The sequence below is a fragment of the Vombatus ursinus genome, unplaced genomic scaffold (genome assembly GCF_900497805.2).
Source record: "Vombatus ursinus unplaced genomic scaffold, bare-nosed wombat genome assembly UNPS02014779.1, whole genome shotgun sequence".
In the NCBI taxonomy this organism is placed as follows: domain Eukaryota; kingdom Metazoa; phylum Chordata; class Mammalia; order Diprotodontia; family Vombatidae; genus Vombatus; species Vombatus ursinus.
In genome coordinates, this window is record NW_020954557.1 from 50,918,836 (window position 1) to 50,940,465 (window position 21,630).

A 21,630-nucleotide genomic window follows, 5' to 3' on the forward strand; every position below is an offset into this window, starting at 1 on the left:
TTCATCCTCAGGTACTCCCTATTCCAATGAAATCACAGGATAAATGACCATAACCCACCAAAATAAAGACAAAAAGATTGGAATAACCTGTAAAGGTATAATTATTTATTTGTGAGTTGTTCAGTTGGCAGCTGGTGGTATGGTGGATAGAGAGCTAGGCTTAGTATCAGGAGGACTCAAGTACAAATCCAGCTTCACACACTCACTGTGTTAAGCCACTTCACCTTTGTTTGTGCCAGTTTCTTCAACTATAAAATAAAGATGATAATAACAACACCTAACCTTCCAGGGTTGTTATCTCAGATGAGATATTTGTAAAAAGTTCTTAGCACAGTGATTGGCATATAGTAGGTACTACATAAATGCTTATTCCCTTCCCTTTTCCTTCCTTTGGTGTACCATTTACATAGTAGCATTAGGAGCAAGTCACATGGATATAATAATTTAGAATTTACAAAGCACTTTCCTCATAATAGTATAATGTAGGTACTTTATTACTCTGCTTAGATTCAAAGAGCCTCTGAGACATTCCTATGGTTAATCAACTACTAACTATCAGAGCTAGGATTTGAATTATTACTCTCTGAATAATTCTAACCCCTGCCTACTATATTATGCTGCCTCTCATTGCCCCTCAGAGGCTAGGATGAGATGATTTTTTTGAATGATTTATAAGACTGTGAATTATTTTTAATAGTATTTTAATTTTTCATGATTTTAAGTCAAGACAATTTTTACATTCATTTTTACAAGATTTTGAGTTTCAAATTTTTTCCATCCCCTCCTCTTTTTCTAAAATGGTAGGGAATTTGATATAATTATACATGAACTATCATATAAAACATATTTCCATATTAGTCACAGTTGTGAAAGAAAAAAAAACAGATCAAAAGAAAAAAAAACATGAAAAAGAATAAAGTAAGTGGGAAAAGTAGGCTTCTATCTGCTTTCGGAGTCCATCAGTTCTTTATCTGGATCTGGATAGCATTTTCCTTTGTGAGTCCTTTGTACTTGTCTTGGATCATTGTGTTGCTGAGAAGAGCTGAATCATTAATAGTTGAGCATCATACAATGTTGTTAATACTGTGTACAATGTATTCCAAGTTCTGCTCATTTCACTTTGCATCAGTTCATAATACAATCTTTCCAGGTCTTTCTGAAATCTACCTGCTCTTCATTTCTTATTTACACAATAGTATCCCATTAATTCATATACCACACCTTGTTCAGCCATTCCTCAATTGATGGGCATCCCCTGATTTCCAATATTTTGCCACCATGAGAAGAGCTACTATAAATATTTTTGCTTGTGTAGGTCCTTTTCCCTTTTTTATAATCTCTTTGGAATACAGACCTAGTAGTAGTATTGCTGCATCAAAGGGTATATGCACAGTTTGGTTGACCTTTGGGCATAGTTTCCAATTGCTCTCCACAGTGGTTGGATAAGTTCACAACTATACCAACAGTGCGTTAGTGTCCTAATTTTTTCCATTGAAGTATTATGCTTAATTTTGCCAGTTAGGTGAATCTTGTTTGTTGTCCTAGTTCCTTTGCCTTCTGGAATATTATGTTCCATGATTTCCATTCTGTGTAATACTGATTGTGGCTCCCCAATATTTGAATTGTTTCTTTCTGGCCACTTGAAATACTTGACCAGTTAGTTCTGTAATTTGGCTGTAATGTTCCTTGGAGTTTTTATTTTGGAATCTCTTTCCTGAGGTGATAGGGAGATTCTTTCAAAGCCCATTTTCCCCTCTAGCTCCAGAATATCAGGGCAGTTTTCCTTGATAATTTCTTGAAATATGCTGTCCAGGTCCTCCTTTTGATTATGGATGGCTTTCAGGTAGTCCAGTGATTCTCACATTGTCTTTCTGGATCTATTTTCCAGGTTGGTAGTTTTTTTCCAATGAGGTATTTTATGTTTTCTTCTATTTTTTTCATTCTTTTCCATTTGTTTGATTAATTCTTGATGTCTCATAGAGTCACTAGCTTCCGCTTGCCCAATTCTAACTTTTAAGGAATTGCTTTCCTCAGTTAAAATTTGTACTTTTTAATGAGTTGTTTTCTTCAGTGGATTTTTTTGTCTCCTTTTCCATTTGGCCAATTTACTTTTTTAAGCAATTGTTTTCTTTTTCCAAGCTGCTGACATTTTTTTTCGTAATTCTCTTGCATCATTGTTATTTCTTTTCCCAATTTTTCTTCTGCCTCTCTTATGTGATTTTTAAGTTCCATTTTGTGCTCTTCCTTGAATTCTTTCTGGGCTTGAGAACACTTTCCTGTTTTTCTTTGCGGTTTTGCCCATAGATGTTTTAACATTGTTTTCCTCTTCTGACTTTGGGTCTTGATCTTCCCTGTCATAATAACTTTCTGTGGTCAGATCCTTTGCTGTTGTTGTTGTTGTTGTTTTGCCCATCTTTTTGACCTTTTGCCTTTCTTTTTATCAAATTAAATTTTTTTTAAATTTATTTATTTTTAGTTTTCAACATTCACTTCAACAAGATTTTGAGTTCCAAATTTTCCAAATTTTCTCATTCCTCTCCCCACCCCAAGATGACATAATTCTGAATACCCCTTCCCCTAATCTGCCCTACCTTCTATCTCTGCCCCCACTTCTCTTAGCCCTTTCCCCTTCTATTTTCCTATAGGGCAGGATAGATTTCTATACCCCATGTCCTGTATTTCTTATTTCCTAGTTGCATGTGAAAACATTTTTTTTTTATTTTAATATGTGTTTTTAAAACTTTGAGTTCCAAATTTTCTCCCTTCCTCCCTCCCCACCCACCCTCATTGAAAAGGCAAGTAACTTGATACAGGTTATGCATGTGTAGTTATGCAAAACACTTACATAGTAGTCATGTTGTGAAAAGCTAACTATATTTCCCTTAATCCTATCCTGCCCCCCATTTATTCTATTCTCTCTTTTGACCCTGTCTCTCCTCAGAAGTGTTTGCTTCTGATTACCCCCTTTCCCAATATGCCCTCCCCTCTATCATCCACCTGCTCTCTTGTCCCCTTCCTCCCATATTTTCCTGTAGGGTAAGATAGATTTCCATACTCAAGTGAGTGTGTATGTTATTCCTTCCTTAAGCCAAATACTATGAGAATAAGATTCACTCATTCCCTCTCACCTTCCCCCGTTTCCCCTCCCTTGTGAAAGCCTTTTATTGTCTGTTTTATGTGAGTTAATTTACCCCATTCTACCTCTCCCTTTCCTCTTCTCCCTGTACAATCCTCTCTCACCACTTAATTTTATTCTCCAGATATCACACCTTCATCTTCAGCTCACCCTGTACCCTCTATCTATCTATCTATCTATCTATATACATACATACATATAATTTTTTCCCTCTAAGTACCCTAATACTGACAAAGGTCTCATGACTTACAAATATCATCTTTCCATGCAGGAATGTAAACAGTTCAACTTTAATAAGTCTCTTATGATTTCTCTTTCCTATTTACCTCTTCATGTTTCACTTGAATCTTGTATTTGAAAGTCAGATTTTCTATTCAGCTCTGGTGTTTTCATCAAGAATGCTTAAAAGTCCCCCATTTCACTGAATGACCATTTTGCTCCCTGAAGGATTATACTTAGTTTTGCTGGGTAGGTGATTCTTGGTTGTAATCCTATCTCCTTTGACCTCTGGAATATTATATTCCATACCCTCCAGTCCTTTAATAATCTTATGTTATCCACAATACTTAAATTGTCTCTTTCTGGCTGCTTGCAAAATTTTCTTGACCTGCAAACTCTGGAATTTGGCTACAATATTCCTAGAAGTTTTTTTGGGGGGGATATCTTTCAGGAGGTGGTCAATGGATTCTTTTAATTTCTATTTTTCCCTCTGGTTCTAAAATATCAGGGCAGTTTTCCTTGATAATTTTTTGAAAGATGTTGTCTAGGCTCTTTTTTTGATCATGGCTTTCATGTAGTCCAATAATTTTTAAATTATCTCTCCTGGATCTGTTTTCCAGTCAGTTGTTTTTCCAATGAGATATTTCACATTGTCTTCTATTTTTTTTTCATTCTTTTGGATTTGTTTTACAGTGCCTTTATTTCTCATAAAGTCACTAGCTTCCAATTGCTCCATTCTAGTTTTTAATGAAGTATTTTGGACTTCCTTTTCCATTTGACCAATTTTGCTTTTTTAGGGCATTCTTTTCCTCATTAATTTTTTGGACCTCTTTTGCCATTTGGGCTAGTCTATTTTTTAAGGTGTTATTTTCTTCAGTATTTTTTGGGGTCTCCTTTAGCAAGCTGTTGACTTGTTTTCATGATTTTCTTGCATTACTCTCATTTCTCTTCCTGGTTTTTTCTTTACTTCTCTTATGTGTTTCTCAAATTCCTTTTTGAGCTCTTCCATGGCTCAGGACTGATTCATATTTTTCTTGGAGGCTTTGGATGTAGGAGCTTTGACTTTGTTGTCTTCTTCTGCTTATATATTTTGATCTTCTTTGTTACCAAAGAAAGATTCTATGGTCTGACTTTTTTTGTTTGTTCATGATCACAGCCAATTACTTGAGTTTTAAACTCTTTGTTAAAGTAGGGGTCTGCTTCTAGTGTGGAGAATGTACTGTCCCAACCTTTGGGGGTTTTGTGCATCTGTTTTCAGAGATACTTCTAGGGAGCTGTAAATTTTCAGTTCTTCCAAGGTGGTATGATAAGGGGTGAAGTGTTTACTCCTTTCCTGCCCTGTACTCTGGTGTATCAGTGACCAGAAACACTCTTTTCTATCTTGGTACTGTGAGAAGGGTTTCCTTTCCACCACCACTACAAGCTCCATCAAGTCAGCATTTCTCCTCATCCCAGGACCACCACCCAGAACTGTGACCAAGATCTAAGCACAGTCAAAGCAAGAGAATCCTGCACCAGTAGAGAGATCCCTGCAATCCCCTTTTGATCAGCCACTCAATTCCTCCTCAGTTTGTAGGCTGGGGAGCTCGAAAAGCAGCTGCCACCCCGGGGTCGAGCTTGGGGACTGGGGCTGGCACCAAGCTTCTCTCCCACTACAGTCACAAACTTTTCCCACTGACCTTCTAAGTTGTCTTTGGGGTTCATGGGTTGGAAACTGCCATAGCTGCCTGTGATTCAGTCCTCTGAGGCCTGCCTTGCCTGCGCACCCACAATGAACCACACTCCTCTCCCTGCCCAGAGGGATATACCTTTCTGATCAACCATCCAGTCTGTCTTGGGCTGCAAATTTGCTCCACTCTTTCTTTTTGTGAGTTCTGCTGCTCTAGAACTTGTTTAGAGCCATTTTTTACAGGTATTTGGAGGGGTTTGGGGGAGAGATCAAGCAAGTCACTGCTTTTAGTCTGCCATCTTGACTCTGCCCTCCCCCCTTTTCCTTTCTTTTAAATTTGAGCTGTGCTCCCAAAGTGGAAGAGGCACTGTCTCAGACTTCTTGTTCCAGGTTCTGCAGGCCCTAGCTATTTACCTGGTGTTGCACTGATGGTGCCCTGAGGCCCATGGGGCACTCTTGTGTCTGGTGCTGCGCTGAGGAGGTGGGGTGCAGGGTGGCTGGCACTGCTGGAAGCTGTTGGGGTCTGGCAGCTTGTCCGGTGCTGAGCGGGGGTCCTAGTGCTGGTGTCTGTCTTGTTCTGAGGCCTATGGTGTGTTTCTGCTTTTCCTCAGGGCGACACTGAAGCATGTGAAGGTATGGCTGCTCAGGTTGTCTATTTGCCTGGGACTGTGCTGAAGCATGTGGTGCTTCTCAGAGCTAGAGTCTGCCCATTCCCCTGGCTATGCTGAGGCATGAGTGAGGTCCTGGCGTTGGTGTTTACCTGTTTCAGCACACTGGGGCTCAGAATTTCCCACTAGTTTGCTAATGTGGGGTTTGCTGTTGGCTTGCTGAGATGCTTCCTGTACTGAGCTATAGTCTCCTTTTACCACAGTGAAACAAATCTTCCCTGCCGATCTTCTAAGTTTCTTAGGCTAAAAGATTATTTCACCCCATCTTTTTGCTGGTTCTGTTGTTTCCAGATTTATTTTGGGGCACTATTTTATGGTTGTATGGAGGTGAATATAAAAGAGTTATGGCAATTTACTGTTTACTCTGCCATCTTGGCTTCCAGAAGCCAATTTTTTTTTAATAGAATTATTTTCTTTATAGATCCCTAACAGTGTTTTTCTATAGACTGTGCCCTATGCCTTGAATAGATTTGTTCCTCACCTCTGTCCTTCAGAATCCCTATCTTCCTTCAAGGCCCAGCTCAGGTACCACCTCCTACATTAGGCGTATCTGGTCCCCTCAGTTCTTAATGTCCTTGCCTCTGGTATTACTTTGTTTTCACTTTATGTTGACTTACTTGTGTATGTGCTGTTGCCCTCCACTAGATTGTATGTTCCTTCAGGACCCACAGGACTGTTCACTTTTGTCTTGATATTCCTAGCATTGATTTTCTTTTTAAATCAAACTCATTGCTTTATTGCTATAACAATATCTCTGTGAGGAAATCCCCTCTACCTACTCTGCAACTTACAGTCTTAGAGAGCTACCTAGAACACTGGGAGTCTTCAAGACGTATTGCTAATTAGTGGAAAAACAAAACATGAACCTTGGGCTTGCTAATTCTCTTGCCATTATATAATTAGCCATGTATGTTCAAAACTTCACTAAACCAAGTCATTTCGCTAGTAGAATAGAGGCTTCTCAAGGACAAGGACTGTTTTGTTTTTGTCAATACTCTCAGTGCCTGGAAGAGGAAAGTGTAATTAATTAAAATTGAATTGAATTGATTCACCTGGCCAGAGGAAATTTTAGCCACACTATCCCCAACTACCTTTTTTTTGGCTTGTTATAATAGACATTTCATTTTTAAAATTATCTAAAATTAAAATTAACATTATGAAAAGGAAGAGATTGAGGCCCCAGTAACACACTCTTTGTTGCTACTACTAGAATCTTATCTCCATGAATGCTCTTAAATTTGCCTGAAAGATGGGACTCTCCCATGAGAACTGGATGAAAATGTCTCACAGACCTCACAAAACTATTTTTTGACTTAAGGCAGCCAGATAATGATGATGATTATGATGTTGATGGTGATGATGATGATGATAACAATAATAATAACTAGCATTTGAATAGCATTTTAAGTTTTGTAAAGTGCTTTACAAATATTTTATCCTTACAACAATTCCTGGGAGGTAGGTGCTATTGTTGTCCCCACATTACTGATGAGGAAACTGAGACAAAAAGAAGCTAAGTCATTTGTTCTGAGTTACACCGCTAATCAGTGTCTGAAGCTGGATATGAATTCAAGTCTTTCTGACTCCAGTTACAGGGCTGTATCCCGCCTAGTTGGGAACTATGTAGCTGGTTAAGGTTCCCTTACCCTCAGCAGTTCTCTATGCTGTCCTCAAAAAAGAAAATGTTTAGAGGGGCAGAGGCAAGATGGCAGAGTGAAAGCAGTGACTTGCTTGAGGTCTCCCCCAAACCCCTCCAAATACCTGTAAAAAAAAGGCTCTAAACAAATTCTAAAGCAGCAGAATCCACAAAAAGACAGAGTGAAACAAATTTCCAGCCCAAGACAAACTGAATGGATGATCAGAAAGGTATATCACACCAGGCAGGGAGAGAAGCGCAGTGTGGCTTGGGCGCGCAGGCCACAGTGACCCTGGAGCAGGCCTCAGAGGACTGAATCGTGGGCAGCTGTGGAGGTTTCCAGATTTCTCAATCCATGAACGCCAAAGACAGCTTAGAAGGTCAGTGGGAAAAGTCTATGACTGGGGTGAGAAAAGGAGCTAGGACTCAGCCACAAGACCCAAGCACTGCCTCTGGGGCAGCGGCTGCCTCCTGAGCTTCTGGCCCACAGACTGAGGGGGAATTGAGTGGCTGATCAAAGGGGCATTGCAGGGATGTCTTCACCAGTGCTGATCTGAGTCACAGTTCTGAGGGGCAGTCCTGGGGCGAGGAGGAGTGCTGGCGTGGTGGAGCTTGTTGTGGTGGTGGAGAGGACACACATAGCCCCTTATCATAGCACCTTGGAAGAACTGAAAATTTACAGGTCCCTGGAAGTATCTCTGAAAACAGCTGTACAAACCCCCGGAGCTTGGGACAGTACATTCGCCACATTGGAAACAGACTCTTACCTTAACAAAGAGTTTAAAACTCAAGTAATGGTGCGGGATCATGAGTAAGCAGCACAAAAAGAGTCAGACTATATTATCTTACTTTTGTGACAAAGAAGATCAAAATATACAACCAGAAGAAGACAACAAAATCAAAGCTCCTGCATCCAAAGTCTCCAAGAAAAATTTGAATCAGTCCTAGGCCTTGGAAGAGCTCAAAAGGGATTTTGAGAAGCAAAGAAGAGAAGTAGAGGAAAAACTGGGAAGAGAAATGAGAGTGATGCAAGAAAATCATGAAAAACAAGTCAGCTTGCTAAAGGAGACCAAAAAAAAATACTGAGGAAAATAACACCTTAAAAAATAGCCTTAACCAAATGGCAAAAGATGTCCAAAAAGCCAATGAGGAGAAGAATGCCCTAAAAAGCAAAATTGGCCAAATGGAAAAGGAAGTACAAAAGGTTTCTGAAGAAAATACTTCCTTAACAATTAGAATAGGGCAATTGGAAGCTAGTGTCTTTATAGGAAATCAAGACACTGTAAAACAAATCCAAAAGAATGAAAAATTAGAAAACAATGTGAAATATCTCATTGGAAAAACAACTGATCTGGAAAACAAATCCAGGAGAGAGAATTTAAAAATTATTGGACTATCTGAAAACCATGATCAAAAAAAGGGCCTAGACATCATCTTTCAAGAAATTGTCAGGGGCGGAGCCAAGATGGCAGAGGAAAAGCCGTGACTTGCTTGAGCTCTCCCCCAAACCCCTCCAAATACGTTATAGGTATTTGGCTCTAAACAAATTCTAAAGCAGCAGAACCCACAAAAAGACAGAGTGAAACAAATCTCCAGCCAAAGACAGCCTGGATGGTTGATCAGAAAGGTATATCGCGCTGGGCTGGGAGAGGAGAGTAGTTCAGCATGGGTGCACAGGCCACAGCGACCCTGGAGCAGGCCTCACTCAGAGGACTGAATCCTGGGCAGCTGTGGAGATTTCCAGACTTCTCAACCCACGAATGCCAAAGACAACTTGGAAGGTCAGTGGGAAAAGTCTGTGTCAGCGGGGAGAGAGAGAGGGAAGCCGGTGATCTCAGCTCCAGTCCCTGAGTTTGGCTGGGTCAGTGGCTGCATCCTGAGCTTCTGGCCCACAGACTGAGGTGGAATTGAGTGGCTGATCAGAGGGGGATTGCAGGATTCTCTCTGCTGGTGCAGGATTCTCTTGCTTTGCCCGTGCTTGGATCTGAGTCACAGTTCTAGGTGGCAGTCCTGGGGCTAGGAGGAGTGCTGGCATGGTGGAGCTTGTAGTGGCAGTGGAGAGGAAACCCTCCTCACAGTTCCAAGATAGAAAAGAGTGCTCATAGACCAGAGCACAGGCCAGGAAAGGAGTAAACACCTTGCGCTTGATCATACCACCTTGGAAGAACTGAAAATTTACAGCTCCCTAGAAGTATCTCTGAACACAGCTACACAAAACCCCTGAAGCTTGGGACAGTACATTCTCCACACTGGAAACAGACTCCTACCTTAATGAAGAGTTTATAACTCAAGTAATTGGCTGGGATCATGAGCAAGTAGCTCAAAAAGAGTCAGACTATATTATCTTACTTTGATGACAAAGAATATCAAAACATACAAAGCCAAAACTTCTATATCCAAAGTGTTCAAGAAAAATATGAATTGGTCCCAGACCATGGAAGAGCTCAGAAGGGATTTTGAGAAGCAAGTAAGAGAAGTAGAAGAAAAACTGACAGTGATGGTAAAGGAGACCGAAAAAAAAATACTGAAGAAAATAACACCTTAAAAAATAGACTAACCCAAGTGGCAAAAGAGGTCCAAAAAGCCAATGAAGAGAAGAATGCCCTAAAAAGAAAAATTGGCCAAATGCAAAAGGAAGTCCAAAAGCTTACTGAAGAAAATACTTCCTTAAAAATTAGAATGGAGAAATTGGAAGATAGGGACAATTTGAGAAATCAAGGCACTGTAACACTAATCAAAAGGAATGAAAAAAATAGAAGAGAATGTGAAATATCTCATTGGAAAAACAACTGAACTGGAAAATAGATCCAGGAGAGAGAACTTAAAAATTATTGGGCTATCTGAAAGCCATGATCAAAAAAAAAAAAAAAGCCTAGACATCATCTTTCAAGAAATTATCAAGGAAAACTGCCCTGAAATTTTAGAACCAGAGGGAAAAATAGAAATTGAAAGAATCCATTGATCACCTCCTGAAAGAGATCCCCAAAGGAAAACTCCTGGGAATATTGTAGCCAAATTCCAGAATTCCCAAGTCAAGGAGAAGATATTGGAGGCAGCCAAAAGGAAATAATTCAAGTATTGTGGAAACACAATCAGGATAACACAAGACTTAGCAGCTTCTACATTAAGGGTCTGGAAGGCATGGAGTATGATGTTCCAGAGGGCAAAGGAGATAGGATTACAACCTAGAATCACCTACCCAGCAAAACTGAGTATAATCCTTCAGGGTAACAAATGGTCATTCAATGAAATAGAGGAGTTTCAAGCATTCCTGTGGAAAAGACAAGAGCTGAATAGAAAATTTGACCTTCAAATACAAGACTCAAGTGAAAAATGGAAGAGGTGAACAGGAAAGAGAAATCATAAGAGACTTATTAAGGTTGAACTGTTCACATTCCTGCAAGGAAAGATGATATTTGTAACTCATGGGTCCTTTGTCGGTATTAAGGTAGTGGGAGGGAAAAAATTCTGTGTTTGTATAGATAGATAGAGGACACAGGGTGAGTTGAAGATGAAGGGGTGATATCTGGAAAATAAAATTAAGGGGTGGGAGAAGATTATACTGGGAGAAGCAGAAAGGGAGAAGTAGAATGAGGTAAAATATCTCACATGAAACAGACAAGAAAGAGCTTTTACAGTGGAGGGGAAATGGGGGAAGGTGAGAGGGAATGAGTGAATCTTATTCTCATAGGATTTGGCTTAAGGAAGGAATAACATATACAATGGGGTATGGAAATTTATCTTACTCTACAGGAAAATAAAGGGGGAAGGGCACAAGAGAGCAGGGGGTTGACAGAGGGGAGGGCAGAGTGGGGAAAGGGATAATCAAAAGCAAACACTTCTGAGGAGGGACAGGGTCAAAAGAGACTAGAATAAATGGGGGCTAGGGTAGGATGAAGGGAAATATACTTAGTTTTTCACAACAGGACTACTATGGAAGTGTTTTGCACGACTACGCATGTATAACCTGTATTGAGATGCTTACCTTTTCAATGAGGGTGGGTGGGGAGGGAGGGAGGGATAAAATTTGTAACCCAAAGTTTTAAAAACACATGTTAAAAATAAAAAAATAAATTAAAAATAAAGCACAAAAAAGCAAGATCATAGGTCATTCTCTATTTTTTTATTTTTTTTTCATTCTCTACTTTTTGTTGAGCTCATAACACTCCTTTAATCTCTTAATCATATGTGATCATGTATTATTGAACTGTTTGGTGGGTATATGTCCTTAAGAACCGCTAGGTGGCACCATAGTGCACAAAATGATGGGCTTGGAGTCAAGAAGACTCATTTTCCTGAGTTCAAATCTGACCCAATACACTTGCTAGTTGTGTGACCCTGGGCAAGTCCCTTAACCCTGTTTGCCTCAGCTTCCTCATCTGTAAAATGAGCTAGAGAAAGAAATGGAAAACCACTTTAGTATCTTTGCCAAGGAAACTCCAAATAGGGTAACGGAGAGTTGGACGTGACTGAAAAATGATTAACCAACAACATCAATGGATATATGTCCCCCCCCCTTAACTTGAATATAAATTCTAAAAACAGGAGGCTATGTCTTATTCTTGTGTATCCCTCCTGTCATCCTGTACAGTGCTCAATAAATCGTTGAATTGCTTAGCTCTAAAAAAAAAAAAAAGACCTGAGCTGAATAGAAAATTTGACTTTCAAATACAAGACTCAAGTGGAACATGAAGAGGTAAACAGGAAAGAGATCATAAGAGACTTGTTAAGATTGAACTATTTACATTCCTGCATGGAAAGATATTTGTAACTCATGAGACCTTTATCATAAGTATTAGGGTAGTTGGAGGGAAAAATTATATGTGAGTATAGATATAGATATATAGATATATATAGACAGACAGATAGATAGATAGACAGACAGAGGGCACAGGGTGAGTTGAAAATGAAGGGGTCATATCTGGAGAATAAAATTAAGGGGTGAGAGAGGATTATACTAGGAGAAGGAGAAAGGGAGAGGTAGAATGGGGTAAATCATCTCACAAAAAAACAGAAAAGAAAAGGCTCTTACAGTGGAGAGGAAACAGGGGAAGGTGAGAGGGAATGAGTGAATCTTTTCTCATAGGATTTGTCTCAAGGAGGGAATAACATACACACTCAATTGGGTATGGAAATCTGTCTTACCCTACAGGAAAATAGGGGGGAAAGGGGACAAGAGAGTAGGGGGATGATAGAGAAGAAGGCAGATTGGGAAAGTGGGTAATCAGAAGCAAACATTTCTGAGGAGGGACAGGGTCAAAAGAAGGAATAGAATAAATGGGGGAGGGCAGGATAGGATTAAGGGAAATAGAGTTAGTTTTTCACAGCATATCTACTATGGAAGAGTTTTGCATAACTGTACATGTATAACCTATATTGAGTTGCTTGCCTTTTCAGTGAGGGTGGGTGCAGAGGGAGGAAGGGAGAAAATTTGGAACCCAAAGTTTTAAAAACACATGTTTGAAAAAAAATGTTTTCACATGCAACTGGGAAATAAGAAATACAGGAAATGGGGTACAAAAATCTGTCCTGCCCTACAGGAAAGTAGAAGGGGAAGGGGATAAGAGAAAGGGGGCAGAGATAAAAGGGAAGGCAGACTAGGGGAAGGGGTATTCAGAATGCATGCCATCTTGGGGCAGAGGGATGAGCGAGATGGAGTGAAAATTTGGACCTCAAAATCTTGTGGAAGTAAATGTTGAAAATTAAAAATAAATAAATGTGTTAATAAAAAAAAGAAAGAAAGAAAATGTTTGAATTAAAAAGGTGTTACACAAACAAAGCTGATGCAGCCGAGATTAGAAGGGAAGCAGAAAGCTGGGAAATAATTTTTACAGCCATTGTATCTGATAAAAGCCTCATTTCTAAAATGTATGGAAAACTGAGTCAAATTTGTAAGAATAGAAGTCATTCCCCAGTTGGTAAATGGTCAAAGGATATGAACAGGCAGTTTTCAGGTGAAGAAATTAAAGTTAACTATAGTCATATGAAAATTCTCTAAATCACTATTGATTAGAGAAATGCAAATTAAAACAACTCTGAGGTACCATCTCACACCTATCAGATTGGCTAATGTGACAAAACAGGAAAATGATAAATGTTGGAGAAGATGTGGAAAAATTGGAACACTAATGCATTGTTGGTAGAGTTGTGAACTGATCCAAGCATTCTGGAGAGCAGTTGAGAACTATGCCCAATGGGCTGCAAAACTGTGCATACACTTTGATCCAGCAATGCCACTACTAGGCCTTTATCCCAAAGAGATCATAAAAATGGGCAAAGGACCGACATTTACAAAAATATTGATAGCAGCTATTTTTGTGATAGCGAAGAATTGGAAATTGAGGAGATGCCCATCAGTTGGGGAATGGTTGAACAAGTTGTGGTATATGAATGTAGTGAAATATTATTGTTCCATAAGAAATGATGAGCAGGCAGATTTCAGAAAAACCTGGAAAGACTTGTATGGACTGATGCCGAGTGAAGTGAGCAGAACCAGGATAACATTGTATACAGTATTAGCAACATTTTTCAGTGACCAACTTTGATAGCCTTAGCTCTTCTCAGAAGACAGTGATTCAAGACAATTCCAAAAGACTTGTTATGGAAAATGCTGTCAACATCCAGAGAAAGAACTATGGAGTATAAACGCAGATAGAAGCATACTATTTTATGTTTCTTTTTGTTTTTTCTTTCTCATGTTTTTTTCCCTGTTCTGATTCTTCTTTTACAGCATGCCTAATGTGGAAATATGTTTAATGTAACTGTACATATATAGCCTATATCAAATTGCATGTCATCTCGGAGCAGGGTAGGGTAGGGAGGGAAAAAAGTTTAGAACTCAAAATCTTATGAAATTGAATGTTGACCACTAAAAATAAATAAATAAGAAAAAAAGAAAGAAAACATTTTAGAAGGCCAAAACTTCTCTTGAACAACATAACTCACAGGGAGCTAGCTATGCTTTGTCCTGTACTTGGTATTCAGACCTACTTTTTGTTTTTCATTTAACCCTTTGCCTCAACTTTATTTGACTTTTGGATTCCTAATATTATTACCTGTTATTGCTCCATGACACCCTTCACCTAGTTGATGAAAATCAGCCAAATATGCTTCTGCTTTGTCCTCTGAGACTTCTAATTGGTCTTGCTAGCTCAGACTCACAGTCATCACTGGGTGATAACCTACAGATTCTGTTCTTTGCTGAAAAATATTTCAACAAAATTAGTTAGGGCTTCAGAGGCTTCCTGAAGCAAAGCCACAGATCTGGAATTTCTAGAATGTGGAGATGGCATCATTGGTTCTTAACCTTTTTGGTCTCAGGACACCTTCATTGAGGACCCCCACCACAAAGAAGTTTTGTTTATGTGGATTATATCTCAATATTTACCATAGTAGGAATTAAATAGATGGATTTTTAAAGTATTGATTTATACATTCATTTAAAAATAATACATCCAATATGTGTAAACAGAAATAAAATGTGTTATTTTTTCAACTGTTTTCCAAAACAAAAACAATTTAGTGAGAAGAGTGGCACTGTTTTAAATATTTTTGCAAATCTCTATTGCCTGGCTTAATAAAATACAGTTGGATTCTCTTCTTCTATACTCAATCTGTTGCAATATGTTGTTTTTGTTGAAATTATGTGATGGAAATTTGGCCTCACACAGATAAGTAGTTGTGAAAGGGAGTATTTTAATAGGTAAATAACGTCTTAGTATCATTGTAAAAATACTTGTGACCTCATAGACCCCCTGAAAAAGTTTTAGGGACTACTCTGGGGCCTACAGACCACACTTTGAGAATCACTGATTTGATAAAATTAATATTTAGAGGAGGTGGAGGTTGGATAAATGAAGCATTACCTACTACCTCACCCAGATGTGAGAAATGTCCTCTGTGAAACTTAAATGGAAGTTATTACTGTTACTAATTTTAATGTCAGTGGGCAAAATCCAGCCCTAAAGTCTTTTCTTCAAATGTCCTTATAGGAAAGGACTGCAAGGACAGACCAGAAGGAAGGAGAAATAAATTCTTGCTGTGTTTCTGTGGATATATTGGATGATCCAACTATCAGGCAAAGAGCAATGAGAAGAGCCAATGTGTTAAACATGATGGAAAGTATGTTATTACTTTTTTTCTGAATTTTAGATGAATTGTGAACTAACTTTAAACCACACATGAGGTATTTCAGATGAATTTAGTAATTCATGAAGGTGTCATGTTTTTCAACTTTGGAATGTATTACCAAAATAGAACATCATATCATCTTCTCTTTATATTCTAAGTAGTATACAGTAATGTGGACATGTTGTTTGGTCATGTCTGATTCTTTGTGACCCCATTTTGGGGGTTTTCTTTTTTGTTGTTGTTGTTGTTTTTTTGGCTAGGCAGTGGGGTTAAGTGACTTGCCCAAAGTCACACAACTAGTAAGTGTTATGTGTCTGAGGCCAGATTTGAACTCAGGTTCTCCTGAATCCAGGGCCTATGCTCTCTCCACTGCACCACCTAGTTGCCCCTAGGGGTTTTCTTGGCAAAGACACTGGAGTGGTTTGCCATTTCCTTCTCCAACTCATTTTACAGATTAGGAAATTGAGGCACAGTTGTGTCTTGCCAAGGGGTCACACAGCTAGTAAGTGTCTGAGGCAAGATTTGAATTCAGGTCTTCCTGACTCCAGGCCCAAGTTCTCTATCCACTGTGCCACCTAGTTGACCCTGATATTAACATGACCTAAACTAAGTGCTATAAAAGGCAACTCTTCAAATCTTTTGGTTCTATAATTTTCATATGAAACTAACAAGGCTTTTTTTTTCCATAGGGAGAAGAGGCATAAGAGGATATTAAAAATGCTTTAAATAGATTCTTTATTCTTATACCCACCACCACATTTCAGGTGTCTTTCTCAGAGTAAGGTCCACCTGTATTCATCTTCAGTTTAATGTTTGTCTTATTTATTTTTCTCTATGCCCAATATCTGTAGCATGAAAATGATATGAGACTTGAATGGAATATCTTGTATTTTTACCCAAAAGACTACTATTTGGTTAGCAAATTCTGAATCATAGCCCTGGTTTCAAATTTCCTGAGGAAAACTAAGTTGTGGAAGTTTACATTATCATTAAAAAGTTCAAAGACATAGAACAATTAATTTTCTTCATTTTACATTTTTCTTCACAGGACGTGATGAGTCCAGACCTACATGTCCAAACCGGTGGCACAGATTTGGTAACACAGATATGATCTGGAATTGCTCCCCACCTTGGTTAAAATGCAAACATTTCATCAATACCATCGTTATGGATCCATTTTTCAAATTGGCCATTGCCATCTGTGTCATTATTAACATATTTTTTATGGCCATGGATCACTACCCAATGACTGAGAAATTCTACAATATGCTCTCTGTGGGAAACCTGGTGAGTTTGTCATTTTATATCTTGTGACCTGTTACTATACCTTTCTTCTCTACAGTATCATTTTCTAATGTTTCCTATTTATCTTTGTTTTTACTCAAGTATCGATGATTGCCTGGTTACCAAATATGATGGCCTTTTTTCAATGCAGAAGCTGCAAGGTCTCATGTAATCCTGACTGTGGTTCCACAATATTTAAATTGTTTCTTTCTGACTGCTTGCAGGATTTTCTCCATGACCTGATAATTCGGGAATTGGGCTACAGTATTCCTCGGCATTTTCAATTTGGGATCTCTTTCAGGAGGTGATCAGTGGATTCTTTCAATGACTATTTTACCCTCTAGTTCTAGGGCCTCAGGGCAGTTTTCCTTGATGATCTCCTGAAAGATGCTGTGCAGGCTCTTTTTTTCATCATGACTTTCAGATAGACCATAACTAAGATAGAGATAACTTAAGTTATCTCTCCTGGATCTGTTTTCGAGGTCAGTTGTTTTTCCAATGAGAAATTTTACATTTTCTTTTATTTTTTCATTCTTTTTATTTTGTTTGACTGATTCTTGATGTCTCATAGAGTTATTAGCTTCCAACTGTCAAATTCTAATTTTACTGAATTGTTTTCTTCAGTTAGCTTTTGTACCTCCTTTTCCATTTGACCCATTTCACTTTTTAGGGAGTTGTTTTCTTCAACGTACTTTTTTTTCCCATTTTCTTAAATGAATTGTTCAATTTTTCTTCTATCTTTCTTATTGACTTTTAAAATCCTTCTTGAGCTCTTTCAAGAGGCTTTTTGGGCTTGAGACCAGTTCATATTCCCCTCTGAGGTTTCAGATGTGGGTATATTGATAATGTTATCCTCCCCTGAATTTGTTTTGATCTTCCCTGGCACCAAGATACTTCTCTATGGCCACTGTTTTTCTATGTTGCTTCTAGCTCATGTTATTTGCCTTTTTTCCGGCTTTTACAGATGATCCCTGCTTCTGGAGCACAGGGGGCACCGTCCCAGGCTTCTTGTGCTGGGGGCTAGGGGCCTGGTTACTGGTTTGCTGAGGTGGGGCTTGCCACTGGCTTGCTGGGATGCCTCCCTTCCTGTACTGGTCCGCTTCAGACACAGCAAGAGGGATCTTTTCTATTAATCTCCCTAGCCTCATGAGCTAAAAGACTGATATATCTAGTCTTTCTGCTGACTCTACTATTTCAGGATTTTTCCTGGGGCAATATTCTTTGGATGTTTCAAGGTCAGTAAGGGAAGGTGAGAGCAACTGACTGCTTACTCTGCCTCTTGGCTCCCGGAAGTCCAAATAGGTGACTTTGAAACATTCAGTCTGTGGACTAATAGCTCCAGCAGCAGCAGCTACCACTGCTACCATGACTACTGCTGCTGATTCAGTTATTCCCAAGGCCTGTTTCTGGTTTGCTGATGTTGGGGCTATATTAGAAAGCTCTGCAGCCCTGTGCTGTACTACATTTCTCTCTCACCCAGTTCCAAAAGACCCCCTCCCACTGACCTTCTAAGTTGTCTCTGGCATCTGTGGGCTGAAAAGACTGGAACCCACCACTACTATTGGTGATTCAGGCCCCAAAGCCTGCTTTAGCTTTGCTTAGGCTGGGTGTGGCACTGTGCCCTGTGCACTGGACATTCCTCTATCAGTCTGGTGCTACCAGTTTTTCCTGTCGACCTTCCATGTTGTCTTGGGCTGGAAATCTGCCTCACTCTATCTGTTAGTTGATTCTGCCACTCTAGAATTTGCTCAAAGTCACTTTTTAGAGGTATTTGAGGAGATTTGGAGGAGGGCTCCGCGAGTCCCTGCTTTTACTCTGCCATCTTGGCTCCCAGCAGCTATGATGACCTTTTTTCATCTCATCCTTCTTGACTTTTCTACAGCATTCAGTCCTCTTGATCATCTTCTTCGCTTGCATATCCTCTTCTCTCTGGAATTTTATGATCCTTCTTTCTTGATTCTTCTACCTATCCAACTGTTTCCCTTCTTAAGTGTGCTTTACTGTCTCTTTTATAATTCCTTCTTTTCCTATATCATACAACCCTTGCTCCTCACTGTGACTTCGATTCCCTCTACACCTCCAATTTGCCCTAGGTCATCACTCTGCACTGGCTACTATACGGGCCGCACGCCGGCCTTCTGCCAGTCGTGCGCCAGTACCCACTTCTCTTAAAAGAAGAGCACTGCCAGAGTCTTACCCATGCCTGGGTCCTCGGTCCTCAGCCGGATCACCACACAGAGACAAGCCATCGGGAGGCACCAACACCAGAGTTTTATTCAGAGGCCAACACAGCAAACCATCACAGCAAGCCCAAGCAGCAAGGCCAGAGCAACAGGCAGGAGCCAGGGGAGCGCGCACGTGTGTGTTCTGACCACGCTTGTTCCTAAGTACCTACTTAGCCCCTCCTCCCCAGCCCACTACTAGCCAATGATTGTAGGGTCAGATACCGGAAGGGGCTGTCTGAGTTTAGCACACCAAGGGGGAGGGAGTGACGTAGGAGGCCAGGATTGGATACAGGAAGGAGGCATCTGGGATTGACGCATAGACAAGAGTACGTGACCTAGGAAGTCAGACTCAGGAGGGGACTGGGTCAGTGCTGCACGAGGTCAGGAAGGTCACAAGAGGCATCTGGGGATGACGTTGCATATAGGGAGGGGACTAAGCAGAGGGAACTCAGTCCTCTGCCATCCCACTCCCACGTGGCACCGCCCCTTGCCTCAGGAGTTCAGGCTCGGCTACTTCCTTGCACCCAGCTTATCTCATAGCATTGCCCAATTGCCTCATGGCTTCTCCGAATCCAGCCCATCCCAGTACACACGACTCTGCCTACCACAGTCCCTGCCTCGACTTCCAAAATACCCAGATCTTACCTTACCCATGCCACAGTACCTGACTGGCAGCTGCCAACATCAGACAGTCCCTCACAGGCTACATTCTCTTCCCTTCCATATTTCAACTCCTCAGTATATCAGTTCAACACTACTCTAAACTCTTCTTTCCCCTTTGCCCTATCACCAATCATGGCTTGCCAAACTCCAATCCTGGATTAATCCTGCAATGCACCTCCTTCACTCCTATTTGTGTGTTTCTGAATAGAACTGGATGAAGTCATGAAACCATGCTAATTGGAGCATTACAGATTTATAAATCTCAACTCAGTATTCCCTGCAGCAAGGCAGGGAATTATATTATATTCCCTAATCATTTCACTATATCACTCTCCATAGGAGATGTTACAAACCTCCTGTCCTCTCTTCAGACTTCTCTATATTATATTCCCTAATCGTTTCACTATATCACTCTCCACAGGAGATGTTACAAACCTCCTCTCCTCTCTTCAGACTTCCCTTAGCACCCTCACCCTTCCCAGTAGAAAATTTCACTTCATCCTTAACAAAAAGACAAAAAGCAAAATAATTGAACCTTTTTCCTGAGAACTCCCTTTTCTTCCCTTCTAATTTCACCCAATTAAGACTTCTTGCCCTGATATCTCTTTCTTTATTCCAGTCTCTGATGAAGAGCTGGCCCTTGTGCATTCCAAGGCCAACATGCCCTTTTATGATCGACCTTTCCCTCCTTTTCTAAGAATTGTCTCTACTATCATCTCCATACTCTTTTTCTCTTTCTTTTATTTTCAGTTATCTCCCTATTTACAAACTCCTTTGCTACTTACAAACATACATATATTTCCCATTACTTAAAAAGACCCTATTTTATCCACAATATCATGTGGCAATATCACCTTTCCTCACCCTCTCAGCTAAACATGAGAAAACCATCTGTCCTAGGTGCCTCTGCTTTCTCTCTTCTATTCCCTTCTAAATCTTCTGTAACCTTATATACAACCTCATTGTTCAACTCAAACTGCTGTCTCTAAAGTTAATAGTGATTTCTTAAATGATAACACTCATGACCCTTTTTCTTTCTCAATCCTCAGCCTTAGTGACCTTTTTGATGTATTTTACAGTTACTGCCTTCTTCTCCTAGATCATTACTCCTCTATAAATTTTCATGACACTCCAGTCTCCTACTTTTCCTTCCACTGTCTGGCCACTTCTTAGCCTTCTCTGTTGTATCTTCATCCATATCATATCTACTATACCAGATATACATATATACACACATATATGTATGTATATATACACACATACATATACATATATATAAATATAGATCTATATCTATCTATACATATGCATACATTATAGATAGATAGATAGATATAAATATAGATATACCATATCTCCAGAGATCATACCCCTAGTGTGAGATATTTAATTACCCTACTAAGCTTTGGAAGTCCTGCCCTGGTACTGAGCTAACCTGATTGGTAAGCAAGTATTAACTCCTCTAGCCAGCCACAGGGCAGACCATCCAGCCATCTATCTAGGCTTTTTGCCACTTGCCCTGCTGCAGTACTCTTCTTCTCTCCTGCCTTTCACTCCTGCTGACACTTGCTCTGAGAACAGCAGTCTATTAATTCCTTCTAGAAAGAGCATGTCAATCAACTGCCTTTGACTCTACTAACTATCCCTCTGTCTACCTATATAGAAACTGTCTTGACTACCACTCTCCTATAAATGTTATTTCCTCCTATCAGAATGTAAATTTTGTCTGAATTTTGTAATTGTACCCTCAGCAATTAGCATAGCATGTTAAGTACTTAATAAACATTTTTTCATTATATCTCTTTTTTATAAAATCTTCTCTTCTCTCTTTCTTTATTTGTAATTGTTATTTTACAATTAAATACAAAATGATAAAAGAAAAAAACCATTGCCAAGTACACAGGAGACCATAAGAGAGGATTCGGCGTAAAACAATAAATTGCCATTTCAAGAAAACCTATATAATAAATACTACACATTGTTTTCAAAGCTTTGCTTCC

At 39.6% G+C, this 21,630-nt stretch overlaps 1 protein-coding gene across 1 annotated transcript in view; it reads left to right on the plus strand.

Annotated features, from left to right (window-relative positions):
* LOC114045693 (sodium channel protein type 2 subunit alpha-like) overlaps nt 1-21,630 on the plus strand; it is a 158,082-nt gene that overhangs the window by 80,731 nt on the left and 55,721 nt on the right. The window contains exons 12-13 of the mRNA XM_027865797.1: nt 15,320-15,449; nt 16,507-16,745. Coding sequence (XP_027721598.1) covers nt 15,320-15,449; nt 16,507-16,745 — 369 coding nt within the window. The remainder of the gene's footprint in view (nt 1-15,319; nt 15,450-16,506; nt 16,746-21,630) is intronic.